The 22,108-nt window shown below is 37.8% G+C and overlaps 1 protein-coding gene across 6 annotated transcripts in view; it reads left to right on the forward strand.

Moving 5' to 3' along the window:
• The window catches only part of EEF1AKMT2 (EEF1A lysine methyltransferase 2), a 73,884-nt gene that overhangs the window by 11,954 nt on the left and 39,822 nt on the right, over window positions 1-22,108 (forward strand). For 2 of the 6 annotated variants that reach the window (XM_064373752.1, XM_064373753.1), the window contains exons 5-6: window positions 2,760-2,976; window positions 8,801-8,916. In XM_064373752.1, the coding sequence (XP_064229822.1) occupies window positions 2,760-2,976; window positions 8,801-8,895 (312 nt within the window). In that variant the 3' untranslated portion in view covers window positions 8,896-8,916. Of the gene's footprint in view, window positions 1-2,759; window positions 2,977-8,800; window positions 20,270-22,108 lie in introns of those variants that run through there. The other 4 variants (XM_064373750.1, XM_012453396.2, XR_010341732.1 and 1 more) reach the window with 3 other exon arrangements.

Genomic DNA, 22,108 nt, shown 5'->3' on the forward strand with positions numbered 1-22,108 from the left:
TTTTAACACAGCATCTGTTCTGCAGCCCATGATGATCAATAAGTAATTTTGACTTTACAGTCTTAAATGTGTTATTTAAGAAACGCATTTCAAAAAAAAAAAAAAAAAGAAATGCATTTCATAAGGCTATAGTTGTAATAGATAGTGATTTCACGGATGGATCTGGACAAAGTAAATTGAAAACCTTCTGGAAATGATTCACCATTCTAGATGTCATGAAGAACATTTATAATTCATAGGAGATCAGTATATCAACACTAATGAGTTTGGAAGAAGTTGATTCCCACCCTAGTGGATGACTTGGAGAGAGGTTCAAGATTTCAAATGGAGGAATTAACTGCAAATGTAGTAGAAGTAGCAGACTAGAATTAGAAGTGGAACCTGAAGGTGTAACTGAGTTGCCACAGTCTCATGATAAAACTTGATCAAATAAGGAGTTGCTTCTTATGGTGGATGAGCAAAGAAAGTGGTTTCTTGAGATGGAATCAACTGGTAAAGATATAGTGAACATTGTTGAAAAAGGATTTTGAATACTCCATAAACTTAGTTGATAAAGCAGAAACAAGGTTTGAGAGCATTGACTCCCATATTGAAGGAAGTTCTGTGTATACAATGCTATCAAACAATATCATGTGCTCCAGAGAAATCTTTCATAAAAGGAAGAGTCAATTGATGCAGCAAACTTCATTATTGTCTTACTTTAAAAAATTGCCACAGCCACTGCAGCCTTCAGCAACCACCACCCTGATCAGTCAACAGGTATTGTCATTGAGGCAAGGCCCTCCAGCCAGGGAAAAGATTATGTCTTACTCATGGTTTACATGATGGTTTGCTAGTTTGTTTGTGTCTTTTAACAATAAAGTATTTTTGGGGGGGATGGAGTCTTGCTCTGTTGCCCAGGCTGGAGTGCCATGGGCGATCTTGGCTCATTGTAACCCCTGCCTCCCGGGTTCAAGTGATTCTCCTGCCTCAGCCTCCTAAGTAGCTGGAACTACAGGGGCGTGCCACCATGCCTGGCTAATTTTTTGTATTTTTAGTAGAGACGGGTTTTCACTGTGTAGCCAGGATGGTCTTGATCTCCTGACCTCGTGATCTGCCCACCTCAGCCTCCTAAAGTGCTGGGATTACAGGCATGAGCCACCACGCCTGACCAATATAAGGTATATTTTCATACAGGGACCTTTTCTATTTTGTTTACTTATTATATCCAGTGTCTGAAAGCTACCTGACAATAGATGTCCACAAAATATTTGTTGAATAGGTGAATATTTTTATATAGGCATTTAGGATGAGGAAGCTTCTTCAAAGTTAGTGCTTCAGAGTGATGGTCCTTATTTTGCTTCAGGTATAATGAATACTTTGGACATGCGAGAAGGGAGAAGACCCATCTTCCAATATACAGAAACACAATATATACATTTTTAAGTCATTAAGAGTTTTAGATTAAACATGATTTACAATTACTGTATTAAATTTGTGTGAGTAATTGTGAGCTAATTGCCAAATTATTTTTTCAAAATAACTTCAGAATTTTTATTGGTAAATTGTGAATATTTTATAAAATTGAGGCAGATTGCTATTTCAGATGCTTATTATGTATCAAGTTATTGACAGTGAATGAGATGCTGATGTATGACTTTAAACATCTAAAGAGCATGAAATGTACCAACTTAAGTAATTACAGTTTAAAAAGTTATTTAATTTCTTGGGCCGGGCATGGTGGCTCATGCCTGTAATTCAGGCACTTTGGAGGCCAAGGCGGGTGGATCACCTGAGGTTGGGGGTTCAAGACCAGCCTGACCAACATGGTGAAACCCCATCTTATAAAAAAAAAAATTTAAAAAGCTATTTAATTTCTTAAGCTTTATGCCATTCCATTCATTATATCCATTAGTAATTTTGTAAGCTGCTGAGTCAAGACCCAATAACGTATTTTTTATTTATTTTTATTTTTATTTTTTTAAAAAATAAAGACAGGGTTTCACCATGTTGGTCAGGCTGGTCTTGAACTCCCGACCTCAGGTAATCTGCCTGCCTTGGCCTCCAAAGTGCTTGGATTACAGGTGTGAGCCACCACGCCCGGCAACTTTTTTTTTAAAGACTGGTCAGTGAAGCAGTGGTAATAGAGAAGGAACAGAAAAATCTGTAGTTGGTTGTGATTGATGAGTTGTAAACACCACTGCACTTGGACCAGCCAAGGCCCAAGAACTTTCGATTTACTGTGTTTATTTTAGGTTACACCAACTAGGAATATAAGCTAAAAATCTTCCCATAGCTGAGTGCTGTGGCCACATCTGCTTAGGAGGCTGAGATGGGAAGATTGCTCAGCTCAGGTTTTCAAGTCTATCCCGGGCAACATAGCAAAATTTCTGTCTCTAAACTCTTATTTCCAGTGACTTGAGTTCCAAATAAATTGTCATTTTTAAGAATGTGTCAGATATTCTGCTTTTTGACAGAAACAGGTTTTTCATAAACTAGGCTTGTGAGCTCCATACTCTGCTAGTATTATTAGGGAATATGGCTGGCTTTGATTTGTAGAGATTTGGAATGTTCAGGAAACATCAGTCTCTCTTATCTTGGCTTTAGTGATCTTGGAATGAAGCTCATAAAAGTTAGCTATCAAGTTGTAAATATGTATATTATATGTAAAATGTCATTATAATTAATGGGTCCTTTTATTAATAACCTTTTACATGTTGTCACATTCTGTAAGGATTGTGTTTTAAGTGTTCTCACATAGACATTGACTTTTAATATAGGTAGAAGACTTTTTGAATCTTTCCACACAGCTGTCTGGATTTCATGTTTGTATTGACAAAGGGACTTTTGATGCCATCAGCCTTAACCCTGACAATGCAATTGAAAAGAGGAAGCAATATGTGAAATCTCTCTCCAGGGTGTTGAAAGTAAAAGGCTTTTTTTTAATAACGTCATGTAATTGGACCAAGGAAGAGTTGCTAAATGAATTCAGTGAAGGTAATGACTGTGTGGTGTTTAAATGTGTGCTCACCTCAGGTTTCATGTACTTAGGCTTTCTCCCCTTTGTGTTACAGTGTTTTACTTTTCTGTTTGTGGGAATTGCCTGCTTTTTTCTCTGTTAATAACTTTGACAGTAACATTTGACTGTATATACAAAGCACAGAGAAATAACATTGGTTGACATCCAGAGATCTTTTAAAAAATTTTCCAAGAAATCCTGGCAGTTAAGTACTAAAATTTATGAGCCTGTAAAAATTAAGGTCTCAACCTGGGCAACACGATGAAACCCTGTGTCTGCTAAAAATACAAAAAATTAGCCGGAGTTGGTGGCGTGTGCCTGTAGTCCCAGCTACTTGGGAGGCCGAAGTGAGAGGATTGCATAAGCCCAGGAGGCGGAGGTTGCAGTGAGCCGAGATCGCGCCACTGCATTCCAGCCTGGGTGACAGAGTGAGACCCATCTAAACAAACAAAAAATAAACAAAAAATTAAGTTCTCTATTTGAGCTGTACAATTTTTTTTTTTTTTTTTTGGAGATGCAGTTTCACTCTTGTTGCTGAGGCTGGAGTGCAATGACTCGATCTCGGCTCACTGCAACCTCCGCCTCCCAGGTTCAAGCGATTCTCTTGTCTCAGTCTCCTGAGTATCTGGGATTACAGGCGCATGCCACCATGCCCAACTAATTTTTGTAGTTTTAGTAGAGATGGGGTTTCATCATATTGGTCAGGCTGATCTCAAACTACTGACCTCAGGTGATCGTCTGCCTTGGCCTCCCAAAGTGCTGGGATTATAGGCATGAACCACCTCGCCCAGCCACAGTCTTTTATTTAAGGTATATAATCTATTATTTATAGACTCAAACAAAAGCACATATATTGTGCTTCTGACTTCAGTGCACTGATTTACTGGCAAATCCATAATAATGCAAATGGAAGAAGTACTTTTGTCTTACAAGATGAGAGTTTTAATATTATAGATATTTTAGCTGTCTTGTCCTAGTGGTCATTTAGGTATTCAGAGATTATAGAACAATTCTTGTTTTCAGAGGATATAAAACAATTATTTTTAAGATTACACAGAATTAAAATGTATGGAATTGATAGAAGATTCTGGTGCTGAGGCAGGATCCTTTTTTGCCTAGTTAGCAAAGTGTAATTAGTGCAGTGTCTACTTAGCGGGGATCTTGTGAGAAATGATAATCTGTAATCTACACACAGAATATTTTGAGTTCTCTGGCAGGCTGTTCTTTGCATTTTTTAAGAAATATTTTATCTGCCAGTTTGTTCATGTAGTACACAGCCATTTCTGGGAATGTATCTTGAGAATCTGTAGATATTTGCTTGTTTTCTCCTTAGAATCCTTTTAGATTAGGTTTTTTTCCCCTCTCTTTTCTTTTTTATTCCAGATACTGCACTTTTTTTTTTTTTTTTTTTTTTGATAGAATAGGAGAAATTTTCAGGGTGGAGTCTTGGGTAAATAATATGGTACTCAATATTTGGTTAAATTTTGAATCTCAGTTGTCAGAAGCTAATGGGAGGTGAATTACCTCAAGAGAGTAGTTTACTGGGCACCATTAGTTATAACCACACTGCATATACCTTATTTTAGAGTTTGTTTTCTTTTTAGTATTAAGGGAACAGGCTGGGAGAACACTTAACACATGTCCTTTTGTGTGTGTTCAATGGCTTTGACAGATTACTTAATGTAAAACCTGAAGTGTTTGAGGCTTGAAATGTGAGCTTATGGCTTCATTACTATTGCCTCTGGAAAACAAGAATTATATGTGATTTATTGTTTTTTATTTCATGCCATTTATTTTATTATCCTCCATGTTAAATTTGTTTCCTTTAGAACTGTTGAGGCCCTGTATCAATAGGCTTTTCCTCTTCCTGAACCTTGACAGTTTTAATAAATGCTCAGAGTTACACTGTGTAGGACAAGTTTCTTTTCTGGTTTTTAAATACAGGTGTTCTTTTTTACTCCTAGAACCAGCAGACAAAAACATATTTGTCTGTCTTTGATAATGAGGAACAGACTTTAGCCTGGTTAGAGTACTTAAAAATGTGTCTGTGTCTGAAAACTATTGAGTAAACTCTTTATGTTCAATTTTAGAGCTAAATACAGTATTTAAGCGAAATGTTATAACGGGAAACGTTATATAAATAGTTATATACAATTGAAAACATTTTTTAGGCATGAGTCCCTTAGAAAATGATATTTGGAGTTAGATACGGGAAAGTAACAGAATACACTGCTGCACGCGTCACTGCCAAAGGTCTTGTTTCTGACTACTCAAGTTGGCTGCCACATTCTCTTTGCATAGAATAACGCTTGTTTCACCAATCTTTTAAGGTTCTTTTATTATTTGAAATATAAATGTTCATAAAACTGTTGAAACAGATCTTTCTTTTTTTTCCATGATACCCCTGATTATACAAATACTTTGTGTTATTTGTTTTGGTGAGGGTTACCTGGAACCACTTGCTTGTATTTTAATTTGATGTCCAAGGGACTTGACTTTATGGCAACGAAAGAATGAAAACAATAACCACCCATCTAACTTTAGAAGTAATTTAAAGGAGTCTTTCTGAACCTATTCTGGTTTGGGGAGCTGTCCTTTAAAAGAAAAAGTAATTCAAATTTATTATTTAAATAGTTGAAAAATATCAATAACATCAACATATAAATATACAGATTAAAATAATTAAAACAATTTGTTTGCCATCAGTGGAGTACAACCGCTGTTAATATTTTTGGTGTATTCTATCTTGAAATATAATAATTCCAATTCTGTAGGGTTAGTTCAAGTAGTTAAAAAGTCCTGGAAAATTTATACAGACAGAAAATTTGTATTATTAAACATCCAAAGCATTTGTAAAATTTTTGAAAACAAATATGAGTGTATAACTATGTATGTACCCAACACAATGCCTGCATTTTCCAGCATTAAGATACATCATATTATTTTATTAAAAGGAATGTCCTAATTTGGAAGTTTTCTTACAATAAGCTTTTAATAAGCATTTTAATATTTAGTTATTAATATTTAGTGAAATTAGATGAGGAACATGAATTAGGATGTATAATGAAACAGTATGATAGACCAATTGATGCAATAATATAATTTCTTTCTTTCTTTTTTTTTGAGACAGAGTCTCTCTATTTCTCTCTGTTGCCCAGGTTGGAGTGCAGTGGCAGGATTTCGGCTCCCTGCAGCCTTGACTTCTTGGGCTCAAGCGATCTTTCCACTTCAGCCTTCTGAGTAGCTGGAACTACAGGCTCACGTCATCATGCCTGGATAATTTTATATTTTTAGTAGAGACAGGATTTTGCCATGTTGTCCAGGCTGGTCTCAAACTCCTGGGCTCAAGTGATTCTCCCACCTGGGCCTCCCAAAGTGCTGGGATTAGAGGCCCGAGCCACTGCACCTGGCCAGTATACATTATTTTAAACATTTTTTTTTCCTGTTTACAAGAGTTATTTGAGCTCAAAGCATGGAAATTTAGAAAATACAGAATCCCACCCTTGCCTCAAGAAAAAAAAAATTCAAAAATTAATAGATCCATCAATGAGGGAAAACCTTGATTGGCATTTTATTTTACTTTAATTTTTAAATTTATTTTGAGACAGAGCCTGGTTCTGTTGCCCAGGCTGGAGTGCAGTGGCATAATCTTGGCTTACCACAGCCTCCATCACCCAGCAGTCTCCCACCTCAGCCTCCCAAGTAGCTGGGACTACAGGTGCACAGGTACAGGTCACCACAACAGCTTTTTTTGTGTGTTTTTTGTAGAGATGGGGTTTCACCATGTTGTCCAGGCCGGTCTCAAATTCCTGGCCTCAAGAGAGCTGCCCACCTTAGCCTCCCAAAGTGCTGGGATTATACCATGCCTGGCCCTGGTCGACATCTTATTAAGTGACCTTACAGCTTTATTTGTTTTATTTTATTATTTTAATCAATTAATTAATTTTTTGAGATGAAGTCTTGCCTTGTCGCCCAGGCTGTAGTGCAACGGTGCGATCTCTGCTCACTGCAACCTCTGCCTCCCGGGTTCAAGCGATTCTCCTGCCTTAGCCTCCCAAGTAGCTGGGACTATAGGTGTGAGTCATCATGCCCAGCTAATTTTTTGTATTTATAGTAGAGACGGGGCTTTGCCATGTCTGCCAAGCTGGTCTCGAACTCCTGACCTCAGGTGATTTGCCTGCCTTGGCCTCCCAAAGTGTTGGGATTACAGGCATGAGCCACTGTGCCTGGCCTTTTTAAAAGCAAAATAATAAAACATTTTATTTTATAGTTTAGAAAAATACAACACTACATCCCCCTTCTTTTTTTTTTGAGATGGAGTTTCACTCTTATTGTTCAGACTGGAGTGCAACCTCTGCCTCCTGGGTTCAAGCGATTCTCCTGCCTCAGCCTCCTGAGTAGCTGGGATTACAGGCATGTGCCACCACGCCTGACTAATTTTGTATTTTTAGTAGAGATGGAGTTTCTCCATGTTGGTCTGATTGGTCTCAACCTCCAGACCTCAGGTGATCCTCCCGCTGTGGCCTCCCAAAGTGCTGGGATTACAGGCATGAGCCACTGCGCCTGGCTGGAAAACACTATATTATCTTATTTGGATCTTTACAAAATCACAGTGAATTTGATGGGAGTGGGGGTGGGCATTGGTATTAGTAAGTAGCCTCTTTGCATAGAACTCAGGATCATGGTAGAGGTAACTTGATAGCCTATCTCATTTAGTAAGTGGTAAAGCTGAGACTTGAACCTAGGATTTTAGATTCCAAGTTAATTTTTTTTTAAACTATACTGTGATGCTTTGAAAGTTATTAGTTCCTTGTCTTCCAGGCCCTTTATTAGTTAGTTTAGTTTGAATCTTCATTTTTGTTATAAATTATTGTTTTTAATTCTGCTGAAATATATATATCATTTTATAACCATTTTTAAGTGTACACTTCTGTGGTATTAAGTAGACTTAAAGTTTTGTGCAATTGTCATCATCATCCTTCTCCAGAACTTTTTCATCTTCTACAGATTCATTTATATTTCCATGTTATTTTGCCTTTCTGTATTAACTGCTTTTATATGTGTAGTGTGAATTAATTAGATTACTACATATAAATCACTCAAAATAATGACTGGCACATAATAAGAACTCGACACAGGGCCAGGCGATGTGGCTCACGCCTGTAATCCCAGTACTTTGGGAGGCTGAGGTGAGTCTATCACTTGAGATCAGGAGTTCTAGACCAGCCTGACCAACACGGCGAAACCCCATCTGTACTAAAAATACAAAAAATTAGCCAGGTGTGATGGCGTGTACCTGTAATTCCAGATACTCGAGAGGCTGAGTCACGAGAATCGATTGAACTCAGGAGGCAGAGGTTGCAGTGAGCTGAGCTTGTGCCATTGCACTCCAGCCTGGGTGATGGAGTAAGACTCCGTCGCAAAAAAAAAACACACAAACAAAACTTGACATACGCTAGCTGCTTCCTACAACTGAGGTGTTAGAGGCTAACAGAGATACAGCTTTGCAGGGATGATAAACAGGAAGTGGAGGAAATGGGATGTGAATGGAAAGCCTGTTCTTTGCAATTTGTTTTTGGTCTTGTCTTTTCCTTGTTAAATTCAAAGTGATTTTGGGTGTGCATACATATGCTGTATGTACGTAGTAGAATTGAAAAATCGTGAAATGAAATTCAGCACAATATAGAGTTTAGAATCATCGTTTTATAACGGGTTTAAAAGTACAGTGTTAATGCATGTATATAAATAAATGTAACTATGCGATTCAATCTTTAATAAAAGTATTTTAATTTTGTCTGACAGGATTTGAACTTTTCGAAGAGCTGCCAACACCCAAGTTCAGCTTTGGAGGCAGATCTGGAAACAGTGTAGCAGCATTGGTTTTCCAAAAAATGTGAGACTTCCTTGGACAAATTCAGGTAGCTACACAGAATCTACACAGCAAATTTACCCTGACACGGAAAATCCATGTGCAAATAAATGCTTAGTAAGTACACAGGATGCACATGTTGAATACAATATAATGGATTGGTAAAAGAGAATAATAATCATGAGCACCTAAGTGGTTGGGTTTTAGAGATCAATCAAGAATAATTTTTAATTTTCTTTTGTATTTGAAATGTAGTTTTCTTTTTGATTAAAAAAATTTCCCGTAACTGCTAAACAGTTAAAAACTTTAAAGTAGTAAATGAGTTTATAGAAAGCATGTGTTCTTAATTTTTGTGCCTTCATAAAGTTGGATTGAATATAACTATTTATGAATATCTGACCAAATTATTCCAGCACCAGAATAATAAGCAAACAGCTTTCTTAATATTTTGTTAGACTATTTATGAAATATAACAAGAAATACTATTTTGTGTTGGATGGTGGTTATTTTTAAAATTAATTAATACCTGAGAAAAGGCCTGTTACCTTTATGTATATAGTTAAACAAAATCGGAGAAATGTATCAGTTGCTCAAAAGTTATCAAGCCTGCATTTTGTAGCTGTGGTCTTCCACACACTGTAAGGGATAAACAGGTAGTAGAAGGAAAGGGAACTAAGGGATATTATTATTTGCTAGCGTTATGTTAAGTTGTCTTATTAAGTAATTGAATCTTTTCAATATCTTCTTGAGGTATGTATTGCTCCTTCTTGTTTCTACCTGTAAGAAAAAGGAAACTGAGAGAAGTGATGTCACTTTGATGAGGTCAAACAGTACAGGATGGAGCCAGGATTTTTATCTGGGTCTCTCTGACTTTAAAACACATTCTTTTCTCCTAGCACATTCAGCCTCACAGGTGCTAAGTCTCTGCTTGTTTTTGAAAAGATAAGGCATATTCACACTTAATACCGTTTTGTATTTGTGGTAATATTTTAATATTGGAGCCATAATACAAATTTTTATATACTTTTTTGATGATTTTCAGCTTTGTGGGCCTATTGGGTAACATAACTAACAGAATTTTTGTTTATTTGGCAAATGTTACTCCTGTATTGAATAAGTCTAACATTATGTCCTTTTTCTTTTTGGGGAGGGGTAGGCGGGGGAGTGAGTTTTATATTTAGATCAGCATCATTCAGCCATTAAGACAAGATAGTTGAAGACATGTATGTGGACTTTAAAGAAAAATAACATTTTTTATTTTCAACATGTAAAAAGTGAGAAATTACTTCAAAATACATGCAATTTAAATTGTTTACAAAATTGTGTTGATTTTATAACATAGCACTTTTTTTTTTTTTTTTTTTTCAATAAAGACGGTGTTTTACCGTGTTGGTCAGGCTGGTCTTGAACTCCCGACATCAGGTGATCCGCCCACCTTAGCCTCCAAAGTGCTTGGATTACAGGCATGAGCCACGACGCCCGGCTGATAGCATATCTTAAACTGTAGAAAATTTCATAGTTTTTGAGATCTGGTCTTTGTTGTTTTTTTCCACATAATATTTTATTTCAAATATAGTTAAGTACTCTTTTAGGATTTTGAGTTAAGTATATGCTATTTTAATGCACTAATCCTACAGACTAGGCTTTCTATGTGACTAGACTGAGATGTTGAGTTTTATTCATAGAAAGCTTGGAATGGTTGTTTGTTGAAAAGCTTTTCGAGTCACTATTTGGGGCATGTTTGGGCCATTTGCAAAGGTGAAGTTTTTTTTTTTTTTAAATCATAGAGCTTTTGATAAGGTTAGGAAAAGGAAGTTGTCATCTCTTCTTATTACTGTAATCCTCCTGGAAGCTAGCCTCTTTAGGACTAAAACCAGAAAAAATAGAAGGTCGAAAAATGCCAATAAGAAATTAATATTTTCACATAATACCAAACTGTTAAAAACCAGGTCAGCAAATGTTCCCAGTTTCCTGAAACAAACTATAAATACATTATTTAACTTGGCATTGTTAAATTGTATAAATATGTGGGTAACTGTGACAGAAATTATGCAGTTATAAAAAGGAGCAGTAAGTTATGTAGTGAATTCTGTTTTCTGTGGATAAGAAGTTGGAATTGTAATTTCATTTAATCAAAAGACACTTATTTTGAGGAAACTTGTTTGAAATGCAAACGAGATCTCTGTGGAGCCTGCACAGAATTGTTGCTTTTCATTATGATGTTATTGCTGCATAACAGGCCACTTCTGTGTGTAGGAAGTGCGTATGCAAGTCCAAAGGGAATTGAGGCCTGAATGGGTGGGTTACACCAATTGGCAAATAGAAAGTTTTCAGTACATTTTGTTTTAAGCCAGGTGCACAAGTTAGAGTTGCTTTTTGGGACTGGTATTTATGTGTGTGAGAATCAAACCTGATACCACTCTTGGCAGCCTGACCAAAGCCATTTAAAAATAAGTACAAACTGTCCTTGAATGATTTTTTTCCCATTGTAGTAGCACTGAGTTTTCCTTTTTTCTTCATCTGTGGTATGCTTACAATCTTCTGGGTCTTTTTTTTTTTTTTTTTTTTTTTTTTAAGAAATAAGGGAGCTAAGTATATACAAAAGACTTTCCATCTTTTTATGAGTCATGTGCTTCGGTGGACTGACTTATTTTTAAATTTCTGTGATACTGTAATGCAGTACTGTATGTTGACCTCAGTTCACTTTTATCCAGAGTATAACAGAAACCTCAATTTTTAAGGAAACTGCATTAGTAGTTGTTTCATATGGCCTTGAAATAATTTTCTTCAAATTGGTATACAGAGAAATAGCGTATTCCTGCCTATGTTAATGACTTTCATTTATGTTCTTTTAAGTAATTTTATTTTATGAATTGTGTGTGTGTATGTGTGTGTCTTCTCTCTCTCTGTCTGGTGGCCTACAATGAAAATCTGTACAAATGTGAACAGTTTGTCTCCAGGGGAGATCCCTGGGGTTTGATTTCCTGTTTTTGGCTCTGTAAGCTAAAGTGTATGTGCTCCTGGACAGCTCTCTGCTTTGAGAGTATGAGACCAAGTGTCTTGTGTTCCACAGTAGTAACTTCTTTAGCTAATTGTGTGTCTGTGTGTGGGAGGGGACTGTTGATGGGCTCTGAAAGAAGTCTTGTCTAGTACACTTCACTGAATGAAGGCTGCCTGTGACCTAGAGCTTGATTGTGGGAGGTGAGGAGCATATATGGCTGAAAGACAATTGCATAGTGGGAAAAAAATTAGGAAATCCTTACATTTCTCTTGGTTAGGCAGGAAACAGAGATGTCTATAGAAGAAAGGGGAGCTCATCAGCATGTTTTATTAACAGTTAATGGAAGAAAATTAATGCTAATTTATTCTTCATATACACCATGCAATTTGTTAGAAAAGTAAAAGAATAGTTTGAAATTCTTTGGTCAATTGATGGATTCCTATGTTCGGGGCATAGAAATGAAACTCAACATCAAGCAGACAAATACCCAAGCCCACAGGCTACATAAATGCTGAATAAAACCAGCTCTACAATGGAACCCTGAAAAGCGCTGGGTAAGAAGCCTAATGAATGATTGAATATGACCTTAGCAAAATCCCTGGAGTGTTGTTGAAAGATCATTCATTTCCAGCTTAGATGTCAAGATGGGCTCCAGTAACCAGGAAAAAAAGAGAGCTTGAGTCAGTACTTACTGAGTTTTAAAAATCTTTTACAACACGGTGCATTAGACTGATCATTAAAAGGACTTCTCTAGCTGAATTTTGAGCTGTCACTATAGTTTAGGCCCAGGGAAATAAACTTAAAAAGATAGGAATAATTCCTAAGACATGAATGTATCAATATCCTATCCTGCTTTTATGGAGTAGAACTTCAAAAACTGAGATGTGTAGGCTGGCAGAATGTACTTTTGTCATGCTGATACCATTGTAAAAAAAGACTTACAACTAGGAGATCAATTGAGCCCTCAAGTATTTGCAAATTACTTGCCTAGCTTGTTAGAAGAAGCAATAAAAAGCCAAAATCTACATTTTTGTTTTCAAAAGAAATGATTTCTTTGTTTTCTGAAGAGATGAGAAATGATAAATTCTTCCATGTTCTGTTCTATTATTACCGTACCATATCAGCAAATGATAAGTATTTTAGTGAGTGATCTTTATTGTTCATGCTTTCTGGAAGCGTCTTAAGAAAAGCGAAGCTAATACATCTGTTTTCCCAAATATGTAAAAATTTACACATAATCCAGCAGTTAGTATTGAGTAGGTTAGGAAAAAATACGAAAATACTCTGGTTGAATAAGGGGACTATGAAGTGTATTTCTCACTTTTCATTAATATATTACAGATCAGGCAGTTTATCATCAATGACGATAGCAGAGTTGAAATGGTGTGGGATGGCTGTAGTTCCCCAGCTTTTGCCTGCCTTACTGCTGCATAGAGGAGGGAATTGTCAGGAGGAAGAGGCTAAATGTAGAAGAGTGTGGGTGCTGTCAGTTCACATTTTCCTCCTAACCCTTCTGCTAATAGGAAAATGTCAGGCCTTTGTTCCCATCTAATTTTAGTACATCCTGGCTAAAAAAATGTTAGGATGAAAAAATGTTAGGATGATTTCCAACCGTAGAACTTTGAGGGGTGGAGTAGGGGAAGGAAGAGTGGAGGAAAGTGCAGTTTATGCTCCATATCCGTCTGCCTTGCTGCAACAGCAGCTAGCCCCTACTCTGTTGGTTTTGGTAATGAAATAAATTTAGATGCATTGAAACAGTAATAATTAGGTTTTCCTTATATGATCTCAATAAGAAGCCTAGTTGGTGTCTGAATGGGGAAAAATTATAATATGGTATTTAATAAAACATACTTGGTGGAATTAAAGAGCTGTATGCAAGCTTTGGAAGAAAGGCCTGAAATTGTGAGTGAAAATAGCACCTACATGTGGTGCTATTTATAAATAGAACCTTAGAGATCTATTTGTGTTTCAGTGAAACTGCTTTTATACTGTTATTTTGAATGACAGTAATATTTTGATTTTTGAGAAGCAGTCATAAGCAAGGCACACAAGGCTGAGTTGTTTATCCCCTCTGTAAACCCCAGCAGGCCTACAGGGAAAGCCCAGATTCAGTGAGAGAATCAGTTGGATCAAACAATTGATAATATAGTTTGTTCAAGAGATAGGACAGAATTCTTCTTGGCTTTGTATTTGGAAGTACCAATTGTTGTGGTTATTATTTAATTAAAAAGTAATTAACTGGATTAAACTGAAAGGGCAATTCTGAATACTGGAGCTGTCTACGAAATAAGCTGTCTTCCCCCATTATTCAGTTAGTGAGCTAAGGTTTCCTATTGGAATTTGTATGATGAAGACATTATGTAGCAGAAGTAAGATCATTTCATTATTTGCAATGAACTAAGCAGATGATTTTCTGAACCTGAAATTCAGTTGAATTTATTTTGGTTCCTTTCATTTTATAACTACAGGTAATTGTTAAAATCTGTTAAGCAATAGGATAGATGTCAAACAAATTATTTTTTAAAATACTAAGTTTTGGAGAAAAAATGATTAGACGTAGCCAAGTCACTTTCCTTTTTTGGTCTTCAGTTTTTCTCTCCATAAAACAAGGGCACTTAGATGATATTTAAAGTTCTGTATCCTTGTCAGCTCATGTTGCCATAATAAAATACCATAAACTTGGTGGCTTAAACAACAGAAATTTATTTCTAGAAAGTTAGTTCTGAAGGCTGGAATTCCAAGATCATCATGCTGGCAAGGTAGTTTTATTTTAAGGCCTCTTCTCTAGGCTTGTAGGTGACTGCCATCTCCCTGTGTGTCTACATGACTTCTTTGTGTGCAGTAGGGTTAGAGGAGAGAGAGAGCACATAAGCTCTCTGGTGTCTCTTCTCATAAAGAGCACTAACCCCGACTGGGCATGATGGCTCATGCCTGTAATCCTAGCACTTTGGGAGGCCAAGGCGGGCAGATCACCTGAGGTCAGTAGTTCGAGACCAGCTTGGCTAACATGGCAAAACCCCATCTCTACTAAAAATAGAAAAATTAGCTGGACGTGGTGGTGCATGCCTGTAGTCCCAGCTACTGGGGAGGCTGAGGCAGGAGAATTGCCAGAACCCAGGAGGTGGAGGTTGCAGTGAGCTGAGATCATGCCACTGCACTCCAGCCTGGGCGACAGAACAAGATTCCATCTCAAAACAAAAACAAAAGAGCACTAACCCCATCCTGAGGGCCTCACTCTCATGCCCTACTCTAACCTTCATTATTTCACAAAGGTCCTATCTCCAGATACCATCACATTAAGGGAGGGGGGTCAGGGCCTCAATATGTGGATTTTAGGAGAAATCCAACATTCAGTCCATAATACTCCTGAAATTGATTGAGGCTTAGAAAAAGCCCTACAAAATAGGCTTCTAGTATAGCTGTCCCTTGGTACGCACGAGGGACACTGGGACCACCCACTTATAACCAAATCTATACATATGTGAGTTTTGCATCCCAAGAATATTGTATTCTCGATCTGAGTTTGATTGAAAAAAGCCAAGTATAAGTGGACCCACATAGTTGAAACCCATGTTGTTCAAGGGTCGCCTGTATTTATGGGGAGATTGAATACTCCATTTGTTAACTATCAGTTGTTAGGTAACTTGATGGTTCTTTTAAACCAAAGTATTTGTACTCATATATACATATGTACATAAAATATTTGAAGCAGTCAGACGAGTATTCAGTCTAAAAAAATCTAAATAATCTTTGTCCATGTTTTCTTAAAGTTTGAATTTGAATATTTTCTCTGATACATATTTGATAAGTTTGTATGCATTTGACCAGAGGTTTTTTTTTGAGATAGTGTCTCACTCTGTCACCCAGGCTGGAGTGCCATGGTGTGATCATGACTCACTGCAGCTTTGACCTCCCAGGCTTAAGCGATCCTTCTGCCTCAGCCTCCCTAGGAGCTGGGACTACAGGTGCATGCCACCATGTCAGGCTAATTTTCCTATTTTTTGTAGAGATAGGGGTCTCACTATGTTGCCTAGGCTGGTCTTGAACTCTGGAGTTCAAGAGATCCTCCTGCCTCAGCCTCTCAAAGTGCTGAGATTACAAACTTGAGCCACTGTGCCTGGCCGAGAAATATCCAGGAAACTCAGAAATTTACATTTTATTGTTTAGTCCACTTCCACTTTTTTTTTTTTTTTTTTTTTTGAGACGGAGTTTCGCTCTTGTTGCCCAGCCTGGGGTGTAATGGTGCCATCTCATCTCACTGCAACCTCCGCTTCCCGGGCTAAAGCGATTCTTCTGCCTCAGCCTCCCAAGAAGCTGGGGTTACAGGCACGCGCCACCCCACCTGGCTAATTTTAGATTTTTAGTAGAGACAGAGTTTCTCCATGTCGGTCAGACTGGTCATGAACTCCCAACCTCAGGTGATCCGCCCGCTTCGGCCTCCCAAAGTGTTGGGATTACAGGCCTGAGACACTGTGCCCAGCTTTTTCCACTTCAATTTTTAAAATAGATTGAGATCAGGATTGGGCCTTAGGAAAATTGTGATAAATTTGAGGAATCTCCCCAATATGGGTTTTTTTTTGTGTGTGTGTGTAAGACACAGACTACACACAGATGACCTAATTTGCCACTCTAAAGTCCCAGGCATCTACCATCTCATGCCACATAGAGGCCATGCTTGAGTATCGTATATGGGTCTGCCTTTCTTATGCCCCATGCCTCTCGAGGCTACTCTCAGTTTGTCTCTGGAACTGCTTACTTGCCCAGTGAAACTGAAGTATGCTAAAGGTGCTAGCAAATTGCCTTCTGTACAGTAGGGACTTAAGGTTGCTTTCCCTTCCCTGCATTTCTTTGGAACGGCTTGGAGAGAGAAGCAGTGGTTTAGACTCTGCATATTAGGAATGTGAATATTAGGTGAGAAATGTGAAGCAGCTTAGCGGGATTCCTAGCACACACCAAGGCCAAATCAATGGTCTTTCCTCCAAGGACCCTTCTTCCCATGGAGCTAATACGTTTAGTTGTTTGAGATTTTACTCCTCAGTGCCACGGTTTTGATATATTCAGTTCCATTGTAGACATTTGTGTTCTAGGAGTGATTAAATGAGTGAAGAGAGGAGGAGTGCTAGATAAGTGAGAGGGAAAGTTTAGAATAGGTAGACCTTTTAGAACTTCTTAAAAATCATACTGTGTAGCTGCTTCTTCCTTAGTCTCTAACTGGGGCTGGTACTGAAGCACTTATTTATTTATTTTTTTAATAGACCAAGTCTCACTGTATTGCCTGGGCTGGACTCAAACTCCTAGCCTCAATCAGTTCTTCTGCCTCAGCCTCCCAGTGGAGTAGCTGGGACTCCCACTGTGCTAGGCTTGAAGTACATTTTCTTTTTCAATCCCTGAAGAAATAAGGATCAGATATTATAATGCCAGATTTTCATGAAATGTCCTTTATGACTAAGAATCAGCAGAGATTAAGAATACCCCTCAGATTTAGATCATTATCTGTTTTAAGTGGTAAATTTTTTTTTTTTGAGATAGTGTCTCGCTGTGTCACCCAAGTTAGAGTGCAGTGGTGCAATCATGGCTCACTGCAACCTCAATCTCCTGGGCTCAAGTGATTCTCCCACCTCAGCCTCCCTAGTAGGTGAGACCACAGGCATATCCCACCACACGCAGCTATTTTTGTGATTTTTGTAGAGACAGGGTTTTGCCATGTTACCCAGGCTGGTCTTCAACTCCTTGCCTCTAACAGTCCTCCCGCCGTGGCCTCCCGAAGTGCTGGGATTACAGGTGTGAGCCACCACGCCTGGCCTCAGCAATTTTTCACTAAGAAATGCAGGTATGATGGGGAAAAATGTTAATGTGAATGCATTTGAATTGAAACCAAATGAACAAAGATATGATATATCTTCCTTCATTAGGTCTGAGTGCCAAGGCATTATTCCAAGTGACATCAGACAAAGGAACCAAGAGCATGTTCCCATAGGATCATGCATTAGGAAGCTGGTAGTATTGGGTTTAATGAAAGTGTTGAATTGGATTTGGGTTTTGTATTGGCCATTTAGGAAGCAGTGGGCTAAGATTTTATAATTGATTTCTACCTTACATCATCCAGATTTGATTTCCTTGATCAGTGACTCAGGTTTATTTTCTTTGCTTTAAGTTAACAGTGCCGTTCACAGTGACATTTTCAAGTTTGATGTTGAGTAATACTTTAGTTTATCTGATTTGTCCTTAGTTTAGAACTAAGACCAGTGTAGTGTGTAGAAAGTATGGTGAATCAGTTGTTTATGCTACTCTAAACATTTGGTTTGGCCAGGCACGGTGGTTCACACCTGTAATCCTGGCACTTTGGGAGGCCGAGGTGGGTGGATTGCCTGAGCTCAGGAGTTCGAGACCAGCCTTAGCAACATGGTAAAACCCCATCTCTACTGAAATACAAAAAATTAGCCAGGCATGGTGGTGTGTGCTTGTAGTCCCAGCTCCTTAGGAGACTGAGGCAGGAGAATTGCTTAAACCCAGGAGGCAGAGGTTGCAGTGAGCCGAGATTGCGCCACTGTACTCCAGCCTGGGCGACAGAACGAGACCCTGCCTCCCAAAAAAAAGAAAAAGAATACATTTGGTTTTTCAGGTTTATTTCTTTAACCTTTGTATTGGTGGTTCTATGAATATCTCAATGTCTAGAAGGCTTAGTATAATGACTGTAGATATGTTGGCCATAGCCATATTGCTTTCTCTAGTTAATTCTAGAGCGTTGTAGTCTTTGAACCATTTTAAGAGAGCTATACAGAGTTGAGGTCAATATCATATGATGTGCTTCCTTAGGACAGAACATAATCAAAGCGTCTTTACATTAGGTAGTTTAACAGCACGGCGGTTGCCTCACTGCTTTTAATCAAGGTGTTTTTGTTTTGTTTTGTTTTTGTCCCTTGCAAAAGTTAAGAGAAGTTGTAAGCTAGTAATAGCAAGCCAACTTCTCATTCATATCAATTCTTTTGTATTTTAGGTATAGTTAAACTATAGCTGCAGGTTACAGACATACAGAATCAGCAAGCTAGTCTCTCTCAGAACATTCATGGGTATGAATTCACACAAAAGATCTTTGCTTTTGGTTAATATAATAGATTGACGAACTGCTGAGGAGGGTTAAGAAATCCATAGGCTAGTATATAGGCTAAATGTTCTTTTCATACTGCTCCCACAATGTTCTACCCTTTAGAACTAGAGACTGATTTCTTTTCTTGACATTTTAAATCCAAAGGATTGAGCCTTTAGATTGGGTTTTTAAGCTCTGTGAAATCACCAACTGTATCTAGTTTTAGTTTCCTTTTTACCTAATGAAAATAAAATTTACTCAGTTTCATTTTTAGGGGGAAAGGCAGGAGAGCAGTAGCTTTGAGCATATCACTAGGGATGAATTAAAAACAGATTTTTCTTGCGGCAATGACTTATGGCAGATAGTTGACAAGAGAAAAATGAAATTTTGAGCTTGTGTCTCAAATACTGAATGTGAATTCCACTAAAGAATATTTGAGAAAAAAAAGTTGAAATGGTTTCGTTTGAAGATGGTAACATAAACATTTGGCCTGGTCTACAGTTGAAATATTTTGTAGATTAAATGCAATTTATAATACAGCAATATGAAAATATTGTAATTTATTTTTAGATATGTTTTTGGTGGGGTAACTGAAGCAAACTAGAGAACTACCATGTTATAATGATAATAATTAGAATCTACTTCATGTAAAATCATAAACCGATTAGGGATTATGCTTTAAACCTTAGTATTAGGATAATAAAATAGGTTTAGTAAGTTTTACATATGCCATTTACTTTGAATGTAGATAGTGAAAAGCCTTTATTACACTTTTCTTTTTTACTATCTCCAGTAATGGGTATAAGCAATATTACACTTTTTTTTAAAGCTTTTTATTTACCATACATAAACTTTTAAATGTTTGTTACTCATGCTTCTGTTTTCTTGTAGCTACTATTAATTTTGAAAAAAAAAGATAATATGAAGTTGAAATAAGTTTTAACTGTTACTCTGTTCTTTTTAGCTTACTTTACCAGAGCTCTTCCATCCAGTGAGTTGCAAGCGTGACATTTGCTGTGTTTTCAGCACCTGCCAACTCGGAAAGCAGGGTTTGTGCTCAGGACTTAGGCTCACAACCCATACTTTGTGGTGCACAATGCTGGCCCAGCTGGCATGCTTTCGTACCTCAATGGTGCTAGACAGTTAGTTACAAAGCTGTGTGGCTTCACATGCGCTGATCTCAGTAGTCACTCTTCTTCAAGCTGCTTTCAATTCTTATTTTGTATCAAAGGAGTGAGATTGGTATTATTAAATTCATTGCTGAGGTTATTTTTCAATGAAAATAAATTTGTTTTATTTAGTTATTGGATCAAAGAGTAATTTTGTCCTCAGGAACCAAATACCTCTTTAAAAAGGGGTGTGTGTGTGTGTGTGTGTGTGTGTGTGTGTGTATACACACATGCATGATTCCAGCCAGAGCTATAATTCATTTCTTATTTTCTTCAGTGGATAAAAAGACGGAAAGGAAAGAACAGAAGGATTAATGTGTCATGCGATCCCTACATACTAATGTAGGTAGGGTTATTAGTTGTAGCTGGAAAAAGATGTGGGAAAATTTACAGAACTTTCTTTTCTGAGTAAGACATGAAAATTTGCCCCCATTATAGGTTCCAATTTTTTATTTACATCTATAACCAGAAACTTCTTATATTTTCCAAAGAAGTATATTTTGCTAACATATTTCTAGTCACCAATCTTTTTGAAAATATTTAAGGTGGAGTTGGTGATGTCTGTCTTCCCATAATTTATTATAAGCAATTTTAAAAGGTTCTGCTTTAAAAAAGATCTTTTCAAATGTAGAAAGAACAGTGTGAAATGTGAATGACTGGCTTTTAATACAAGGGTTGTGACAAAGAGGCAGTGGCTTTTGGAAGCCAAATAAAGGGGTGAATACATGTGCATCTGCATACCGCTGTTGGGTCCAGTGTATAACATTTGACGTTGGTTTAGTTCACTTGTTAGTCTAAAAAGAATAATGTGTTATTCTCTCAAACCAGTTTATAATTTTTTTTAGTGGTGAGCTCTTTTTATAACCATACATAGAGATAGATTTGATGGGCAAAACGGAACATTTGCTGGTGCTTGCTCAAGCCTCAAAGCTCAGCTCTTTGTTTGAACGTCACATTTATCTGGTTCTAAAGGCATAAAAATAAAACACCCACTAACTACCTAGGACACTCCTTAGTGCATATCAAAACCCAACCTTTACCCTCCCTGCACAAATGTGCTTAGGTGAATACTTTTATTAGCTTGTTGATACAAGTTATAGTTGGTTACACCCTTAATAAAACACACCCTTATTGTCTCCTGTTGCTTAAGAACTTTAAACTTGCAATAGGGGAGCTGTGTAATATAGAATGATATTCAGTTTATATCTCCCAGGCAGTTTTGAGTGGAAATGTGATGCATACGTTACACACGTAAGCGTGCCTCTATTTGGTAGTCCTCCTTTGGGGGAACTAGGATTGCTGTGTTTTATCCATGGTTTTCATATATATATTTTTTCCGCCCAGGTTGGAGGGCAATGGTGCAATCTTGGCTCACTGCAACCTCTGCCTCTCAGGTTCAAGCAATTCTCTTGCCTCAGCCTCCTGAGTAGCTGGGATTACACGTGCCCCCCACCATGCCTGGCTAATTTTTATATTTTTGGTAGAGATGGGGTTTCACTTTGTTGGCCAGGCTAGTCTCAAACTCCTGACCTCAAGTGATCTGCCCGCCTCGGCCTTCCAAAGTGCTATGATTTAGTTTTACTTCAAGACCAATATATGACGGCCCGCCACAGTACTGGGCCGTCATATATTGGTCTTGAAGTAAAAGACTGCAAGTAGGGCTGGGCATGGTGGCTCACGCCTGTAATCCCAACACTTTGGGAGGTCGAGGCGGGCAGATCCTGAGGTCAAGAGATCGAGACCATCCTAGCCCACATAGTGAAACCCTGTCTTTACTAAAATACAAAAATTAGCTGGGCATGGTGGCGTTTGCCTATAGTGCTAGCTACTTAGGAGGCTGAAGCAGGAGAATTGCTTGAACCTGGGAGGCAGAGGTTGCAGTGAGCCGAGATCATGCCACTGCACTCCAGCCTGGCGCCTGGCAACAGAGCAAAACTCTGTCTCAAAAAAAAAAAAAAAAAGACTGCAAGTGATCCCTGCATTT

The sequence above is a fragment of the Aotus nancymaae genome, unplaced genomic scaffold (genome assembly GCF_030222135.1).
Source record: "Aotus nancymaae isolate 86718 unplaced genomic scaffold, 86718_ANA_hifiasm-v0.15.2.pri h1tg000010l, whole genome shotgun sequence".
NCBI lineage: Eukaryota > Metazoa > Chordata > Mammalia > Primates > Aotidae > Aotus > Aotus nancymaae.